The sequence below is a fragment of the Loxodonta africana genome, chromosome 5 (genome assembly GCF_030014295.1).
Source record: "Loxodonta africana isolate mLoxAfr1 chromosome 5, mLoxAfr1.hap2, whole genome shotgun sequence".
In the NCBI taxonomy this organism is placed as follows: Eukaryota; Metazoa; Chordata; class Mammalia; order Proboscidea; family Elephantidae; genus Loxodonta; species Loxodonta africana.
The window spans coordinates 35828985-35849416 of NC_087346.1; the positions used below are offsets into that span (position 1 = coordinate 35828985).

The 20432-nt window shown below is 34.6% G+C and overlaps 1 protein-coding gene across 4 annotated transcripts in view; it reads right to left on the reverse strand.

The window, feature by feature from the left end:
- Window positions 1-35: 35 nt before the first annotated feature.
- Window positions 36-20432, reverse strand: part of AP1AR (adaptor related protein complex 1 associated regulatory protein) — a 53179-nt gene continuing 32782 nt past the window's right edge. Inside the window, exons 3-11 of one of the 4 annotated variants that reach the window (XM_064285435.1) lie at window positions 15781-15807; window positions 11611-11636; window positions 9208-9304; window positions 7968-8066; window positions 5823-5881; window positions 5095-5168; window positions 4143-4271; window positions 1920-1967; window positions 36-568 (exon numbers count right to left, since the gene is read on the reverse strand). In XM_064285435.1, coding sequence (XP_064141505.1) covers window positions 303-568; window positions 1920-1967; window positions 4143-4271; window positions 5095-5168; window positions 5823-5881; window positions 7968-8066; window positions 9208-9304; window positions 11611-11636; window positions 15781-15807 — 825 coding nt within the window. In that variant the 3' untranslated portion in view covers window positions 36-302. The remainder of the gene's footprint in view (window positions 569-1919; window positions 1968-4142; window positions 4272-5094; window positions 5169-5822; window positions 5882-7967; window positions 8067-9207; window positions 9305-11610; window positions 11637-15780; window positions 15808-20432) is intronic. The other 3 variants (XM_064285436.1, XM_003410488.3, XM_064285437.1) reach the window with 3 other exon arrangements.

Here is a 20432-nt window from a genome sequence, read left to right on the forward strand (position 1 = left end):
AACTATTTTAGAAAGTGAAAATCTACAATAGTAGAAAGGAACGTGACAAAGAAATCAGATGATGAAAATAAATTCAATCAGTAACATGACATTGTCTTGAAAATCAGAAGGCAGATGATGAAATTGCACTTAATTCTGAAGCAATTCAGATATATTCTATCATTCCTACTCCTTTCTAACAAGCATTCACAACATGGTTTCTTACCTCCCCCTTAAAAAAAGGCTCAGCACAACCATTTATACATTCTAGTTGTGTTTTAACATTTGGTCATAACTGATAAACAGGGTCCCACAATTTTACCCTATCGATTTTGTTGATCTGCATCAGATTGCTTTATGCCAGAATCAGATAGTTCTAATACAGGATTTACAAATCCAGAATACTCGGAATTGCCATTATCATCCATTTCGGCACTAACAAAATCATTCTCCCACTCCAGCCCGTTGGAATCATCAGAGGCTGATGTAGGATTACTTCCAGTCTTCTTGCTGCTATACTTAAGTGCAGCTCGGAGAATATCTTCCTCTGTTTTGGAACGTTCTCTCATTGGAAGCATTCTATTCATTCCTATAATTTGAACAGAGAGTTTTTAGAAATCTCATTGAAGATAAAAAGCTATATTAAAAAAACCCGTCCTGAAGTTAATGCTTCAGCCAAAGATTAAAAAACAATAAAACTAAACCTGTTGCTGTGGAGTCGATTCCGATTCATGGCGACCTGATAGGACAGAGTAGAACTACCCCACAAGGTTTCCAAAGAGCGGCTGGTGAATTCAAACTGCTGACCTTTTGGTTAACAGCCGAGCTCTTAGCCGCTGTGCCACCAGGGCTCCAGCCAAAGACTGTTGTTGTTGTGTACCACTGAGTTGATTCTGACTCATAGTGACCCTATAGGACAGAGTAAAACTGTCCCATAGGGTTTTGAAGGAGCGGCTAGTAGATTCAAACTGCCAACCTTTTGGTTAACAGCCGAGCTCTTAAGCACTGTGTCACCAGGGCACCAGCCAAAGATTCTTGTAGTTGTTGTATGCCATTGAGTCAATTCTGACTCTAGTAACCCTATAGGACAGAATAGAAATGTCCCATAGGGTTCTCAAGGAGCAGCTGGTGGATTTGAACTGCTGACCTTTTGGTTAGCAGCCTGAGCAAACAATAACACACATAGTTCAATCATGTATATGAGACTGAATGGGCACACCAGCCCCAAAGCAAGGACGAGAAGGCAGGAAGGGACAGGAAAAAAGAAAATAAATGGAAATGGGGAACCTGAGGTCAAGAAGAGGAGAGTGTTGACACATTGCAGGGTTGGCAACCAATGTCACAAAACAATCTGTGTATTAATTATTTAAAGAGAAACTAATTTGCTTTGTAAACTTTCAGCTAAAGCACAATAAAACAAACAAAACGCTTACCAGTTAACATTATACCCACTCCTCCCTTATTGACATGGCTAGGTTCCAAAGACCAGGTTGTTATATGAAAATCAGCATTATGTAAAAATGGAGGATGATCACATCAGATCACAAAATGGAGGATGACTACATCATAATATAACTGCCAAATTACATCATTATGTAACTGCCAAACCACTAAGAATCATGGCCCAGCCAACGTGACACAGAACCTTAAACATCACAACCAGCATCACTCTTGCCTTGCACCTTGACATTTATTACTGCCAAATGTACATCATAAATGTCAAAATAGTCAGATAGCAGATTTATTTCTATTGTCATAAATGCAAAATATTGAATAACGAGATAGTTGATAAGTGAGGAGTAGGTATAATTTTTATTTAAGTATCAAATCTGATTTCTGAGTTTACTTAAAGAGTCAATCCTAAGGAGGATTTCTTAAGGGAAATTGTTAGAGCCTAACTCTGCACCACACCTTATATAAACATAAATATTAATACTCACCAAGGGACAGTTCTGATGTAATATTGATCATCTGATAAGATGAAATTTCTGAAGAGCCAGAAATAAAACGGAAATGTTGGAGGACTCAATTGCTATTGGTTTTATATGGCCAAATCAGTGTATCTGCCAAGATCTCTCCCTAACCAGAGAATAACAATAACTATATTCATGATGATAACAACGTATACTTTTCTAGAACTTAGGAGGTTCCACTTACTGTTACAAGCACTTCACATATACTAACTGATTTAATCCTCAACAACTCTATGATGTATAGTTCTATCATTATCCCCATTCCATAGTTGAAAAAACTGGGGCAGAAAGAGGAAGGTGATTTGCTCAAGGTCACATAGCTATGAAGTGATGTAGCAAGAATTTGAATCCATTCAGTCTGGGTCCAAAGTCTATGCTCTTATACTACTATGACTTTCTACTACTACAGAGTAGAGGTGTATGTATGGGAAACTGTTCTAGATCTAATTCTGCACAGAAAGAACTTAGTTGGTAAAGTGAAAGTGTCAAAAAACTTGGTAGGAAAAAATTGTCATTTTATTGGCAGAAGGAAGTGAGGAAAGGCAAAAATAATTTTTTTTTTTTTTGAGTTAAGAAATGTAGAATGAACACTGGTAATAGAATTGAAATCTATTATTAGCAAAGATATTATAAGAGAGCACCCTTAGATACATTAAATAATTATGTTTTCTGACCTTAAAAGAATCAGATCCTATAGTAAGAAAAGAATAGTCAAACCTGTATTATTGTTGTTTTTCACTCCAGAAAAATTCACCAAGACCCCACCCAGCAAAACAAATTATTGTCTTCTACTTCGACTAACTGATTAATTCTGTTAAGGTTTTCAATAATGACCTAGAAAGTCAAGTTATCTGCAAATCTAATAGAATACAGTGTAGATGACAGAATCAGGAATTTAAAAAACCTGAAAAACTATATATCAAATAAACAAGATACTAAAATAATAAATTTAAAGCCTGATGATTGGGATCCAAATATACAGTAACATAAGTACAGGATTGGGGAAACAGTGTTGAGAAGAACACTTAAGAAAGGTAATGCAATCTTTGATAGTCATTCAAGTTATTTGTGTATCTGTTTCTTGATAAAACGAATAGCTTGACTAAAGGATATCTAAGGTCCATTCCTTCTCAAAATTCTATGAAATATTTAATGCTTATTATTTTTCTTAAAGTTCTACATTCTATTATTGGTTCTTCCTTTTTAGTTTATTTATTTCTTGAAAATGAAAATTTGAGTCTTATTCAGTGAAATAGCTTTAAAAAAAAATAATTTTAGTTAGGATTTTGAGTACTCACCGTGTGCCGCACCCTGTATTGGGTATTTTATATATACACTTTATTTAAATCCTCACAACATTCATTCATTCATTTGCTCAAATATGTACTGAGTACCGACTAGGTGCTGGGCATTTTCAGGGCCTCAGTGTGCAATAGTAATTAATCATCCTTTAAAAACCAAACTAGTTGCCATCGAGTCAATTCTGACTCAGGGGCACCCCATGTCTGTAAGAGTACAACTGTGCTCCATAGGGTTTTTGATGAGTGGTTTTTGGAAGTAAATCACCAGGCCTTCCTTTCAAGGTGCCTCTGGGTAGACTCAACCACCAACATTTTGGTTAGCAGCGAACGCATTAAGTTTGCATGACTGAGGGATTCCAATCATGCTTTAAAGTAGGCTTATTATTCACTTTTTAGAGATGAAGAAACTGAGGCTTAGAGAAATTATGTAATCAACATAAAGTACTATAGCTAGAAAGATATACAAGATAAAATTCAAACTCATGTTTGTGTTATTTTTTGTTCTGCCAAAAAGGTTTTAAGAGTAGAATCATTAATTTACAGTGAACCAAAAGTTAATTAACTTTTGGCCTTAGATTACTCACAAAGGGACAGTAATTCTTCATAATCTATAGAGTATTATGGGCTGGATTACAAAATTTTCAAAATGAGAAATTAACATTTATTTTCTAAATCTTGAGAAACAGTAAGAATTAAGCAACTTCCTAAACAATTTATCAACAAATGATAATCATTAGTACAGTAAGAGTCTAACAATTTTTTTACACTGATTTTTCAAGGCCTTGTGTTCTTTTCAGTTCAGATTAAGTAAAATACCAATGTAGAAGAATTATATAAATTAGCACAGATTAAGTTAAGCTTTTTAGATATGTTGTGGATTATAAAATACCTTCTTCGTCTTCCCACTCTAGATCTAAGGAGGTGCTGTCATCATTTCCACTAGTTGACTTAGTTTTGGTCATTAAATCACAGCTGCTTTCAGTATTTGGTGTCAAAACTGTGGCATCGGATGAGAGTCCTAGAATATATACCAAATACAGTCGAATGTTGTCATCTGTATTCATTTACCACAACAGCCATTTATTTTGTAAAAACTGTCTCTTTCCAAATATTACAATTACTTTTAACTTCATAAGAAAACAATTATTATTGAAATTATTATGTCGATAAGTTTCTGTTAGGAACAGTACAAGGGCTGCTTTTTTTTGTTTGTTTTCTTCTTGTTATCTAAGTACAGCAAACATGCAAATTTAAATTAATTATAAATTTTCAGATATAATGAATTTTATATGTAGTATATTTTTAATAGAAAAATTGTTAAGATGAGATGAAAAACAAGTGAAAAAGTAAAAAAATTATAAAACAAATGAAAAGCAGTCTATATCCTCAAAACGAACCACCACACCAATGCTTCCACTACTGGGAAATATAGCAGGTTTTGCCTTTTGAAACTTGGAGATAGGAAGACTTTAATTTTATAAACCAATTTGTAATAATTTAAATTACTTAGTAATAAAGATCACACTTATGTACTACTTCCTCCCTCCTTCCTTTTCTTTCTTTTTTTTTGGTGGGGGGGGTTAGTAAGGGAGATGTAGGGGCTGAGTAGGAATGGAAAAAGGAGTGCTTGACTCCTTATATGAATCTGCAGAAATAGCCTGAGATTTTTCTTTGCTCCAAATCCTTTTTAAAAAGGAAAGATGATACTCTATATATAATTAAGGACTAGTTAATTGACCTATCTGGGCAATACGAAGAGCTGGACGTTCTTCTGTGGAAAGTTCTATCTGTCTAATGTGGAATAAACTTAAAATGCACAAAGAATACTTTAAAAGACTTACTACTACTTCGAAAAACTTCATACTGTGACTTTATATTTCTCAAACAGGATTCAAAGTCATCCTCTGGCCCTGAACTGTAATAAAAGTGAAATTATTTTATATACATATTTTATATATTCATAGCAGATGCAACATAAATCCATGCTTAAGTTAATACTGACATTTTGGCTTGAAGGTCTAGCTCATACAAATTCATAGTTACTGTACCATTAGAATAACCTAATAAAAATTGGTCTTAATTTGCTTAATGTCAGCATGAAAATGAAAATAATAAAATTTTGTTTAATCCTCAAGTCAAATCTCCAAAGCTCAGACATGAGTCCAACTTCACAATTTTCAATAATGAAGCACGAAGGAGCTTATTTGAATGAGTAGGTGATACTAGTGGAAATGTGATATTGAAATGTCTTTTTCGATATTATAAGAAAGCAGAAGGTCTAAGAAAAACACAAATGACTAATTGGCCTAAGGTATTCAATGTGGAAAACGTAACCACCCTTAAAAAAATACAATAAAGTAAATTTCAATAATGATTACTTTCTAACTTTAAGAAAGCAAATGCTCTCAGTGTTCTTAGAAGACAATGATTTTGAGAAGCAATATTTTTAGGAAAATACAAGTAAGCGTAAGAATGAATATGTAAACAAATACCCAAGGATGAAATGTGCTCTCTTTGGAAATAAAATTTTCTTTGATAAAGGGAAAAAGAGATATGTTTTACTATTTACCTTTGATATTCTCCATTGTTGGAAAGATGATATCGCTGTACAACCCTCTGCCTTTCTTGCTTTGGAAACAAAATACAATATAAAATCAATCCGTTGTAAAATTCTAAAGCCACTCATGCAATGTCAAAAAGTACTTTTTTCTAATCTCTAAAAATAAAAACTTAAGAGTTATTCTATTGAAGTCTTTTTTCTTAATGTCATCACTGTTCATACTTTCACATTCTTTTACACATGGTTAGCCTGTCCCTCAATTTATGAGTATATAAAACATAAGTGGTCATAGGGTTATAAAGTTATAAAAAAATAAATTTTAAACAGATATACTATTTTGGTGCCTTCAAGATTCTCATATACCCAAGAACTTTTGAATAACTGAAAGGATGGGGTAGGGGTGGGGGGCAGAACAGGAATAGTTAAAACAGTATTTGAAATTCTATCCTGGGTAAAATGAGCAGCAATAACAGAAAAGAGAAGACCTGGCTCAAGTGGCTCAGAAATAATAAAAGCAAAGGACTTAGAAGGACTGTGAGAGGTGTGGCTCTGACAGTTATTAGTTGTGTGACCTGGTATGTCCTTTATCTTTTGTTTATTCAGCTGTAAATTACAAGTGGCTATAGTACTGCCCTGGCAAACTCATACGGTTATTGCGAAAACCAAACAGATTGGTGTGTGACTGTGTCAGTTTATGCTGTCTAGACGGTTATGTATTCCTATATTAAATAATTAGTCACAAAATGAAGAAACCCAGAGAGCCCTGAAAATCATCCAAATGAGTGCTGCTTATAGAATGCTTTTAGTCTTTAAAAGATGGACAACTGATGAATTTATTACAGTAAAAAGACTGGCCTATACTATAAACAAACAAAAATTATATTTTTTAGTTAAAGGTGAGAGTTAATTTTTAAACTTTTTCATTATTTAGAACTTACTTAAAAAAAAAAAAGATACTCTGCCATGTAATTCAGTGAATCTGCTGAAATACCTCTCCCCCTCAAAGAGAGAGAGGGTGAGATAGAAAGAAAAAGGATGCAGTTTACATAAAAATCATATAACAGTATGAGAGACACAATTTTTCAGCTTCTCTTGTTAGGTTGTCGTTAGGTGCCTTGAAGTCAGTTCCAACTCATAGCAACTCTATATATAACAGAATGAAACTCCATCTGGTCCTGTGCCATCCTCACAATCATTATGTTTGAGCCCACTGCTTCTCTAAGTTACAGTAATTATTATGTGACATAATCTTTGTACTATAGCAGTTAATACTACAGCAGTGACAGCAATTGACACTACAGTAGCAAGTCCACATAGACAAAATATGGAGGAAGATATTAACTAGAGGATACTGGCTAAGCACTGGCGTCAGACTGCTGGGTCTGAGGCTCTGGCTCTGACATCCATTAATTGTTGCTCCTTAGGCAAGTTACTTACAACATCTCTGTTCCTCAATGTCCTAATCTTTAAAATGGGGATTAAAAATACTATCTACCTCCTAGGCTTGTTGTGAAGATTAAATAAAGTACTCCATGTAAGCTACTTAAAACAGTTTCTAACACGTAGTCAGGGGTCCATAAATATCTGTTATTAACAACTGTTCAGCATATGGTAATGACATATTAGTATATGACATGATAAATACGGTAAATCTCCTGCCTTCCCTGATAATATGCCAAAGATTTTTTAAGACTCAAACTCTCAATGACACAAGAATAAAGATGAGGAATAAACAATATTCTACGGGGCAAAATTGCCCAGCTTATCCGAATCTATGAAGTACAAGAAATTCTACCACTTCAAGGATTAAGAAGAAAAAAAAAAAAAAACCTTACCAAGAATACATTAAAAAAATGCTTTGGGAATTATATTCAAGGACTAGTTTTGCCATGTTTTCTCCCTAAAAGCATATTTATTTCTCCAAAAGAACACTGGATTTTGGAAAACTAAAATTCATCTTTAGGGTAAAGAGAAATTAGCTTCTGCTAAAGGAAGGGGTATTCAGGGTCAAGCATGTAAGTTGATGTTATATATATATATTCCATGTTAAACAAGAGGCCTTGGATTCTAGGAAAAGTAAGTTGCAACTAAGAGTTGTCAGAGAAAATAAGGAGAAAAGCAACCCTAGTATACGCTGGGGTCTTTTCCCCTCACCTCCAAGAGCTTTCGCTGCTTTGCTGCCCTGGCTGCTTCACGCTGTGCAGCGTATAAAGCTTCTTCTTCTAGTCTTAACTTCTCTTCTTGTAAGGCTAACTGTACATGAACAAAACAATAAGGATTAACAAAAAGCAGAACCTGTCTAACTGCTCTACAAATAAAATGTTTCTAGCTAAAGAAAATAAATGAGTGAAAAAAAGAACTGATCTCTACAAAGCACAACAGAATTGAAATTTTAGTGATTGCCCGTGTTTCGAGTCTTCCTTTTACAAAGTAAATCAAGTAGCAAACATATTACAGAATTCTTTAGATGCTGAATTATGAAGTAGTTGCATCCAATTTGTATAAATACAGAGTTGTTTAGAATATGCAATAATTTTCCATCTCAATAATCATCCCAACACATATCATCCTGACTAGTTCAATGACTGGCTCTCCTAAGTCCATGTTTTCCAAAACTAAGGCCAGTCATATCACTGTCTACCACAGTGAACTAAGCTTGCACAAAATTCATGTCTTGCAATCTAACTGGCACTGATGTACACATCTTCTCAATTTTATTACTAATAAGCTATTGAAAAATCACCTTCAAATTTCAGTTCTTGCCATTGATAATATGCAAAATACATATCAAACCTAACTTAAAAATTAATTTCAACACAATTTTTTTTTAGTCTAATACTAGCATCTGTTGTGTGGCTTCAGTTAATGTTTTTGAAATCACTATGTTTAAATGTATAATGGAATATGACTAATTGTATTTAGTTTAGTGAACAGAAAAACTACAATTACAGGTCATTTCTGTGCAAACATTAAAATAAATACAACACTTAAGATTTCTAAAAGTACTTGGCTCACTTATTAGGAACAAAAAAATCCAAGACAAACAAAAACATTAAAAAACAAAACAAAACCTTATTGTGAAACAGTAATTTTGTTAAAAGTTGGTTTTTAACACAAAGGTATATGTTCTTGCCAGAGCTCCTACTAGAGAATTAAGAAATTACTTTTTAAAGAAGAAATTATCTTTATTTTTTGGCAGCATTTGATCTCTGAAAATGAAACCAAACTAAAAGTATAATTGAAACAATTTATTACTTTTCAATCATTGCTGATCTGTATATATCTAAATATAGGTCCAAGGACTGTTCATACATGATATAGTATTTAATAAGAACACTCCCCTCAACAGAGGCTTTAAGATAACTATATTTAAGCAATATAAAAGATGATTTACCTCCTTTTGAATTTTCATATCAAGATCTTTCTGTTTTTCGGCAATAGAGTCATAATGCCTTTCTCTTAGGTCAACAATTTCTTCCTCAGTAAGATGTCTAGACAGAAACAGGGAGTGGAGAGAAGAAATAAAAAAAGCTTCTGATGAGTCAGAGGCCAAATAAAACACTCCTAAAAAAAAAAAAAAAATTTTTTTTTTAAAAGCCAGTGAAACTCTGAAATTTTGCTGTCAAAAATGTATTAAAGTAATTTGATACTATGACTTCAATTGTTAGAGCACAAAGCTTATTTTCTAACACCTGCTATATTCTAATAGGTAAGTTGAATAAGATGACATATTATCAGAGTTTTTTTTCCTAAGAAATATGAACTTCATTTACTTTCATTCTCTTTCCATTTCGGCAGTCTAACCTATGGGCACATACCTTGGGCCTTACCATCACCCAGAATGTTCATCATAAAATATAAAAACTTCAGTATTCCACACCCTGGTCTCAGTTCTCATACCATTTTGGGGCTTTCACCCGCTTACTCCCAATACCCTCCTATTCACCCTGATCAATGGCTCTGGGCTCTCTAGGCCCTTATCATTCTCTTTTTCTCCCAGTCAGCCTATCCTGATCATCTCCTAGACTCACTTCACTTACAACCATGTGGACACCATGGTGCATCTGAACTATTTTATCAACATATTCAACTTTCTTATACTCATCATTACACCCGTATTCATCCACTTCACTCACACCTTGATCTTGGATCATTTCCATGATTAGCCCTTTTTGCTGAGGGCTGCTAGAGTAAATAAATCTACCATTAATTTGGCCCTTAACCTGAAGCAATAATCCTTTTCCTTACATGTGGTCAACTCCATCTCATATCCTACCCTAACTACTTCAAAATCTTCACACGTTCAATTTCCCTATTCAAACTCTTTCTTCTTCTAAGACAATTTCACATTATTTTGAGAAATGGGAGCATCAACCATGAACTCTCTCAAATTCTTGCCATATTTCCTCTACTCAAGAATGTCCTCCTTGTTCTTCCCTCTATCCTCTAAAGGGGTGGTGTTCCTTTGTTTGTTCAAGTTCACTTTCTACACCTATACTCTGGATTCATTCTCCATGATATCTCTCCCACGTTCCATGCCAGAGAATTCTCTGGGGATTACTCCATCAATTAGACTTCTCTCTTATCTTCAATCTATTCCTTTTGTGTTCTTTTTCACATCTCTCCCACATGAAGGAAGGAGGAAAGGAAATAAAGAAAGAAGAAAGGAAAAAGAAAAAACCTTCTTTGACCTATATCTACCTCTAGCTTCCTTTCTCCTTTCCATTTCAGTCAAAATTTATGACATTAAATATATAACACCAACAGCACACCCAGTACTTGCTACATGCCATGTACCATTCTAAGTGCTTTAGGTATATTCACTAAGTTTAATCCTAACAATACTAAAACGTAGATATAGTGATCAAACATAAGAAATTAGACTATGAGAGATTATGAGTGTGCCCAAGTAAGTCATATAGTATTTGGCAAAATTAGAATTTGAACTCAGGTAGTCCAGCTTTTTACTCTTAACGACTACAATTCTTTTACTTTCACGTCCTTACCTCCCACTCCCTCATCAACTCAACTCACTGCAGTCTGCCTCGTTCCCATCACTCCTATCACCCAAATAACTCTAACAAAGATAACCGATGGCTTCCAATTTTAAGTCCTTATTACCTCAGTTTCAGGAAACAATGTTGACCAATTCCTTCATCCCATCTGTCTGCTAGTCTAGCTCTACATTCTCCTTTGAATTCCTATGCTGTCATGGTTCTTGCTTTTGCCTAGTACTTCTTGGTTCCTTTCTGACTTCTCTTCCAGTGCCTGCCTATTCAATTCCTAGACTACTGCCTTTTCTCCATGTTCCACCACTGCAGGCATTCAAAATATGGGCCATTATATGAAAATATTTTAATAGACTTTAAAGAGGTTGTTTAAAAAAATTGTAGTATCAAGATTATAGTTACTACTGAAATATGTAAAAAAACTTTTGATTAGTAAAACAAGTTTTAGAATGTTTGTAAGGAAGGAAAAGAAAGATAAGCTATAAACTTAAGAGGAATGTATTTATCAATATTAAATGTTTTTTTTTTTAATTAAAAAATGCAAAACAACAAGGTTTAATAGGGAAGCACATAGGTACTCAGGTACATCAAATTCCTTAAGGCTTAAAACAACCCTTTGAAATATTTATTATTTGCCTCAATTTTATTATATTAAGAATAAACAAAGGTTCTGAAATGCAAAATGTTCAATGCGGCAAAGCAAGCAAATGTCAGAGCCAGGACTCTTAAAGAGCTTCTTAGGGTTCACACAGAAGAAGAGTTTTTTTATTTTTTTAAAAAAGCCTTACCTATGACTGCTTCCTGGGCTTTCCCCCTGTACAAAAATTAATCAATCAATTAAAGAAATTTCACTTAGCTGAAATCTACTTAGGCAAACTAATAAAATTTCCATTTAATAATTAAAAAAAACATTTTCTGCTTATCTATTTTTATTATAGTAAAAAAATTCATTATTAAGTGTTATAAACAAAAAGCTTTAAAATTTCACTATTTCTCAAAGGCAAAATTTAGTTTAATAGCTTAATTATATAGTAACCATTAGGGGGATATTTCTTAATATTTTCTAACAAATATTTACTATACACCAAATGACTTTCTGGGGTCAGAACGGTACCAGACAATATATTTTCTATGCCCTCATCATTTATTTGTTTTCTTTCACACATTTATGAAATTACCTATGGTTTTTCCTCCAAAGCAAGCTAACTATTTTCAGGGTTTTCACATATTTGTTACACACTTAAACTGTTTACATCTGACAACAGAGTTAAAATATATGACTCTGCAATATCCTGGTGGCATAGTGGTTAAGAGCTACAGCTGCTAAACAAAAGGCTGGCAGCTTGAATCCACCAGGCACTCATTAGAAACTCTATGGGGCAGTTGTATTCTGTCCCATAGTGTTGCTATGAGTCGGAATCAACTCAAAGGCAACGGGTTTGGTTTGGTTTTGGTTAATACCAGGAATAAAATTCCAAATGATCTAAATGAATTTAGAAAAATAGCAGAACATGGGATGACTCTCAACAAAACCAAATGCCAAATGTGCTATAAAAGGGGTGGGTGGGGGGAACCCTCAACCAACCAACCAAACAATAGCACCTTAGGAAAACAAATGGAAACACAAGTTCCTTTAAAAAGCATATGATGGTGGGATAAACTGGAGGCTAAAAGAACTCTTTTCACTGAGCATTTCTCAGAAGTTTTAAAAAATGTTGTGCCCAGTGTTTGCTTAAACTTTCAAAAAAAAGACATGAAGGTCACAATGACTTTTGGGAAGAGAAGCTAAGTTCTATGAAACATTAAAATATTTGGGAGAAATTTAGATGAGAGAACAAAAGCCTAAGATAGTTTCCCAAATGCGTTCTACCAGATGATACTACCAAACCAAAATTCCACTGTCAACGAGTCGATTCTGACTCATAGCAACCCTATAGAACAAAGCAGAACTGCCCATAGGGTTTCCAAGGTTATAAATCTTTACAGAAGTAGATTGCCACATCTTTCTCTCTTGGAGATACTGGTGAGTTTGAATCACCAAACTTTTGGTTAGCAGCCGAGTGCTTTAACCACTACGCCACCAGGGCTTCTATCAGATGATAATAAATATGTATTATTATTTTTTAAAAGGATTTAAAGCCAAATTAATCTGAGAAATGCTGAGCAGAATAAGATGAAATAATTTGTTCTAACAGTTCTTAGAATCTTTAATATGCTAATCTACATTGTGATACCAGTATTCTGTACACACTCTGGGAAATGCTGGGCTAAAGAATATCTAAAAATTTCAAAGAAAAGGCTTGGTGTATTTCGTCTTTCCTTAGAAAACAAAAGTGACAAAAGTTCAGAGCTTACAGTGATATTCTAGTCTAACCCATTTTAGAGATGTGGAAAGTAGGCCCCAAGGAAGTTAAGTGATTTGCAAACTCATACAATTAGTTTGGTGATGAAGTTGGAAATTAGTACATATACTTTTTTTTTTTTTTACTAGGCTCTTTTAACTATATCACTGCATAAGAAATATACATATTTCATTGATGCTATGATGTACTTTTTTCCTCATATTTTAATAATTTTCTACTTGGGATGCATCTTAAAATGAAGTTTTAGATGAGATGAAATGCAAAAAATCAACATAAAAATAACTAATAAACTAGTAAAGAATAGCTAAAGCCAGAAATACACTGGAGAGTCAACATGTATGAATTCTGCCCATAGAAATCCAGGAAAACTGTGGTTAAAGAATGTGTCTATGGAACGACATCTGTACTCATGGATTGGAAGACTTAATACTGTTAAGATGTCAAGACAAGCCAAAGTAATTGACAGGTTCAATGCAATTCCTATCAAAATTCTAACAGCCTTTTTTGCAGAAACAGAAAAGCTGATCCTTAAATTCATATGGAATTGCAAAGGACCTCAAATAGCCAAAATAATCTTGAAAAACAAGATTAAAATAGGAGGACTCACACTTCTGGGATTTCGAAAAGCACTACAAAGGTGCAGTAACTAAGACAGTATAGTACTGGGATAAAGACAGACATACAGATCAACGGAATAAATTTGAGAGTCTAGAAATAAACCCATACATCTATGGCTAATTGATTTTTGACAAGGGTACTACCATATTTTTATGCAAATAACATGTGCCTCCCACGTTTGTTTGCTGGTCACATCACCCTTACCCCAGTATTTTTGTAAGTACACCATGCTACTCTTTTTTTTAACAGCAACATGTGAAAGAGGATTGGCATGGCGGTGCTTGTGAGGGTGCCTGGAGTGGGGGAGGGAGTGAACACCATACAAACACAGAAGGCACGTGTTATTTGCATAAAAATACAGAAAGTCCATTCAAGGGGGAAAGAATAATCTCTTCAACAAATGGTGCTGGGACAATTAGATCTCTACATGCTGAAGAATAAAACTGGACCCCAACCTTATAAAAAAACTAGACCATATACAAATGTTAATTCAAAATGGATCAATGAACATAAAACTCTTAAAATAAAATAGGGGCAAATCTTTAGAACCTTGTATTTGCCAGTGGGTTTTCAGATAAAACACCAAAAGCATGAGCAATAACAACAACAACAAAAAGACAAGTTGGACTTCATCAAAACATTTGTGCAGCAAAGCACATTATCAAGAAAATGAAAAGATAACCTACAGAATAGAAGAAAAATTTGGAAATCATATATCTGATAAAGGTTTAACATCCAGTATATATAAAGAATTCCTACAACTCAACAACAAAAAGAAAAACAGCCCAAACAAAAAATGGGCATAGGACTTGAACAGACATTTCTCTAAAGATATACAAATGTCCAATAAGCATAAGAAAATATGTTCAATGTCATTAGTCATTACGGAAATGAAATGCAAATAAAAACCACAATGAGATACCACTTTGCCCCCATTAGGATGTCTATTATCAGAAAAACGAAAAAATAAGTTTTGGTGAGGATGTGGAAAAATGAGAACCCTCGTGTATTCCGGTGGGAATGTAAAATGGTGCAGCCACTATGGAAAAGTTTTGCAGTTCTTCAAAAAGCTAAACATAGAACCACTGTGACCCAGCAATTCTACTGCTGAGTATATCCAAAAGGCATGAAAGGAGACACTTGTACACCAGTGTTTATTAAAGCATCATGCAGAAAAGTCAAAAGGTGTGAATAACACAAGTGTCCATCAACAGACAAATGGTTTTAAAAAAAATGCTCTACAAGTACAATGTAAGATTATTCAGCTATAAAGAGAAATGAAGCTCTGATACATGCTATGGCATGGATGAACCTTGAAAACACTATGCTAAGTAAAATCAGATACAAAAAGACAAATATTATATGATACCACTTGTATGAAATATCTAGAATAGGCAAATACATAGGGACCAAAGTAGATTAGTGGCTACCAGAGGATGGTGGCAGGGGAAATAGGGAGTTATTGATTAATGGGTACAGAGTTTCTGTTTGGGATAATGAAAAAAGTTTTAGAAATAGACAATGGTGATGGTTGCACAATATTGTGAATATAATTAATGCCACTGAATTGTATACTTAAAATGGCTAAGTGAAAAAAAAAAATGGGTCTACTCTGGATTGTTGAGGTATTTTACCTACCTAATGGCAAGAGGTCAGAAATTATCCCTTTGTGAAGTTTCCTGCGTTTTACAGAATGCTTAAAAGCCTGTTATATACGCTTTATATATGTGGGTGTATATGTGTGTGTATATAATACAGTATTATATATATTACATAATAGAAAATTCTAAGTTTATTTGCTAATAAAATAAGAAAATGAAACACAATGGACTAAAGAGCAAAAACCAAAAATTAAAATTCTAATACAAAAAATTAAATAAAATAAAAATTCAAAAAGTATAATAAAGGCTGAGAACTAACAAGAAGACTAATGAGAACAAATGTGGGTTTTATACCACTATGGATGGAAATACTTACTTCATCACTTTCTACTAGATTCTCAAACTGAAAAAAACAAAAAAAGAAAGTAAGTGTTAGAAGGGATATTTGTCAAAGGCATATCTCTCACAATAATTTATAAGTCACTTTTTCGACTTAAAAATAATACGCCTTTACATTTGTAAGATACTTAAGTCAAATGCCTCTTTATATATCAGCTCATTTCATATATTCAACAGTCCTACAAAATAGTCAAGACAAGTGTATATAATTATTATTTATGAATTCATATGAAAAATGAGAAGAATTATAGCAATTTTCTATATAAATCTTATACAAACTTATCACCTGATTTGAACATTTCATACCAGTGTTTTAAGCCCATGCTATCAAAATTTTCCACTTCACTTGGCTTCAGAACAAATATACAAATAAATAGGGATAATGAGATTTTGTTATTTTTAATTCAGCCTTGAAGGCCAACTCAAATTTATTAATAGCGGCTAGCTACCTGCATTCAATCTGTATGCTGTGCATATAATCTGAGAAGCTGGACTATATGAAGAAGAATGCAGCATTAGGGTTGGAGGAAGACTCATTAACAACTTGCAATATGTAGATGACACAACCTTGCTTGCTGAAAGCAAAGAGGACATGAAGCATTTACTGATGAAGATCAAAGACTACAGCCTTCAGTATGGATTGCACCTCAACATAAAGACAACAAAAATCCTTACAACTGGACCAACATCATGATAAACAGAGAAAATACTGAAGTTGTCAAGGATTTCATTTTACTTGGATTCACAATCAACACCCATGGAAGCAGCAAGCAAGAAATCAAATGACATATCACATTGGGCAAATCTGCTTCAAAAGACCTCTTTAAAGTGTTAAAAAACAAAGATGTCACTTTGAGGACTAAGGTGTGCCTGACTCAACCCATGGTATTTTCAATCACTTCATATGCATGCAAAAGCTGGACAATGAATAAAGGAGGCCAAAGAAAAACTGATGCCTTTGGAGTTGTTGAAGAATGCTGAATATACCACGGACTGCCAGAAGAACTAACAAGTCTGTCTTGGAAGAAGTACAGCCAGAATGCTCCTTAGAAGTGAGGATGGCGAGACTTCCTCTCATGTACTTTGGACATGCTGACAGGAGGGACCAGTTCCTAGAGAAGGACATCATGCTTGGTAAAGTAGAGGGTCAGCAAAAAAAAGCAGAAGACCCTCAATGAATGGGATTGACACAGTGGCTGCAACAATGGGCCCAAACATAGCAATAATTGTGAGGATGGCACAGAACTGGGCGGTGTTTTGTTCTGTTTTACTTGGGGTCGCTGTGACTCAGAACTGACTTGATAGCACCTAATACCACCTTTTTTTTTAATACCACCTGCATTACTGTTTTAGAACAGATTCTGAGGCTGTATCTGGGCTTCAGGAAAGACTGTACTGACCCCTTAAACAGCAAGACAATTTGATACATATTCACCCTCCTTGATCTGGAGCAGCAGTTATCAGCCCTGGCTGAAGACAGGAATCACCTAAGGAGCTTTACAAACACAGATTCCTGGGCTCTACCCCCAAAGATTCTGACTTAGTCTTTTTTTAGATGCTCTCTCAAGGTGATTTTAATGTAGAGTCGTGACTGAGAATCACTCAGAGGTAAGTCTGAGTTCTTCCTAATACATGATTGAGTTCCTCCTAACATGATCAAATAGATATTTTCTGTGTCTAACCAGAATTACAATAATAAAAACATACTTTCATGATACCAAAATGACCTTCTACAACAAAATATATTTAAACTTCCAAATAATATGAATCCAAGTAATGTAGATTATGAAAAAAATTACAAGTTTGTATTAAAATATGCATTAGGTACAAAAATGTTAACGATTAAATACCCTATTAATTCTGGAGAATAAATGCTTGTGTTTATTATTGTTGGAGCCCTGGTGGCGCAGTGGTTAAGAGTTACAGCTGCTATCCAAAAGGTCGGCAGGTCGAATCCACCAGCTGCTTCTTGGAAACCCTATGGGGCAGTGTTACTCTGCAAGGTCGCTATGAGTCGGAATTGATGGCAACCGGTTTGGTTTTCTTTCTTTCTTTTTTTTACTATTGTTAAAAACAAAAGCACATAGGATATGGGAAAAGATAAGATGTGTCCTCCTACTCCAATGACTCTTAATATTAGTTGTGATTTTAAAACTTAAATAAACAGACTCAATATAAAACCAAATAAACCAAACCTGTTGCCATCGAGTCGATTCCGACTGATAGTGACTTTATAGAACAGAGTAGAACTGCCCCATAGAGCTTCCAAGGAGCACCTGGTGGATTCAAACTGACGGCCTTTGGGTTAGCACTTACCACTATGTCACCAGGGCTTCCACACTCAATAAACGTGTGCCTAAACCAAAGGAAAAAAATACTAAAAAGACATTAGTGGGATGTCTCTATTAACTACTCTAGCACCATGATAGGTTATCTATCCTGGCAAAAGGCAATTCAATATACTATTTTAACAATACAGTCAGCTTAAAAAATGTTTTTTTGGATCACTCCCTTTTGTTTCCTTAATTCTTCCAAATCATTTATTGATTGTTGTTGACGTTAATATTATAGAGAAGCTGGCCATATAAAAACTAATTTCTGCTGCTAATATTCTATTTCTGGCCCTAGGTTATATATTTTTGCCTTCATAAGAACCATTAAAAACAAAAACCCAGTGCTGTCGAGTCAATTCCGACTCATAGCGACCTTATAGGACAGAGTAGAACTGCCCCATAGAGTTTCCAAGGAGCGCCTGGCAGATTTGAACTGCCGACCTCTCGCATAGCAGCCGTAGCACTTAGGAGCTAAAATACATTCTTGCTGAAAATAACAGCTACTTGAATTTCCATTAAATATTACTCCTTAATTACTGTGACATAATATAGAGGCAAATTTATACATTTTAGAAAATTAATATTTCTAATGTTATGTTACATTAGAAATATTAATTTTCTAAAATGTTTAATGTTATGTTGCCATAATAAAGAACTAGATTTGAATGTTGCTTTGTTGTTGTTAGGTGCTGTCAAGTTGATTCCTACTCATAGCGACCCTATGTACAACAGAATGAAACACTACCCAGACCTGCACCATCTTCACAACTGTAGGTATGTTTGAGCCCACTGTTGCAGTCACTGTGTCAATCCATCTCATTGTAGGTCTTCCTCTCTGTTGCTGACCCTTTACTTTACCAAGTAATATGTCCTTCTCTGGGGACTGGTCCCTCCTGATAAGACATCCAAAATGCGTGTTGCTTTGGTGGTCCTTAAATAAATTATAGAAAAAAATCAGGGGTGGATCTTCCAATAGGGAAGGTAAGCATGGTGCTTACCTTGCTCACCAGGTCATCTGTAATGAACAATATCACAAGTGTTTCACCACATCAAAGAAACTGTTCACTACAGGTTAGCAGGTAAACACAGGCTTACCGTCAGTCAAGGACTGTAAATTTGAAAAGAGGCTTTGCTTCTGTAGGAAAGGTGCTATAGGGTTGGCAGAGAGACAGATGCTAGCTGTCCCTAAAGCAAAATCTTTGATGTGGTTAAAAAAAAAAAATGTGTAATTGTTCCTTACGGTTGATCTGGTAAGTAAGGTAAGCACCATGCTTACCTTGCCTACTAGATAATCCGCCCCTGAACAAAGTAGAAATAAAATCTGGCGTTCATTTGTGCTGTTCATCAAATACTTGCAGTTCTCTCTTTCTTAGCACATGACGGGATTAATTAGATAAGAGATAATCTGTGGTTTACTTAATGTCATATTGTTGTCTTCTGCGACTAAGCATATTCCAACTCATGGTGACTCTATGCGTTACAGAGTGGAACTTCTCCACAGAATTTTCTGTAGATCTATTTATTCATTTTTATTAATATTTTATTGTAAGAGTTTACACAGCCAATTAGGTTCCCATTTAACAATTTCTACACAAATTATTCAGTGTTATTGGCTACATTTTTCACAATGTGTCATCATTCTCATTCATTCCATTCTTGTACAATTTCCAGTACTCTAGTTTTCCTGCCCCCTTACCTTCTCATATTTGCTCTAGAGTAATTTTTGACCATTTGGTCTCATAAGATGATTTTTTAAAGAAGATCATTACTCATGGGTGATATTCATTATTTTATGAGCCCATCTGTCATTTAACTGAAAGGTGTCCTTCTTGGCTGTAATCTTTATCGAAGCAGATCACCAAGCCTCTTTTTCCATGGTGCTGCTGGATGAGTTCGAACTGCCAACCTTTTGGTTATCAGCAGAATGCAAACTGTTTGAACCACCCAGGGACAACTTAATACCATAAAAAGAAAAATTACTCAAGAAACAGTGACTAGAAAGATACTAAGTAAGAGTTTCCCTCAATGTTTGTTCATCTATTCATTCCTAAGGAGCCCTGGAGGTACAGTGGTTAAGCATCCAGCTGTGAACCAAATGGTTGGTAGTTTGAACTCACCAGCAGCTCTGTGGGAGAAAAGACCTGGTGATCTTCTCCCATAAAGACTATAGCCTAGGAAACCCTATGGTGCAGTTCAACTCCATGCTATAGGTCGCTATGAGTTGGAATCGACTCATCAACACATCATAGCAACAACACTCTTTCATGTAACTATTTACAGAATATCTACTAGATTG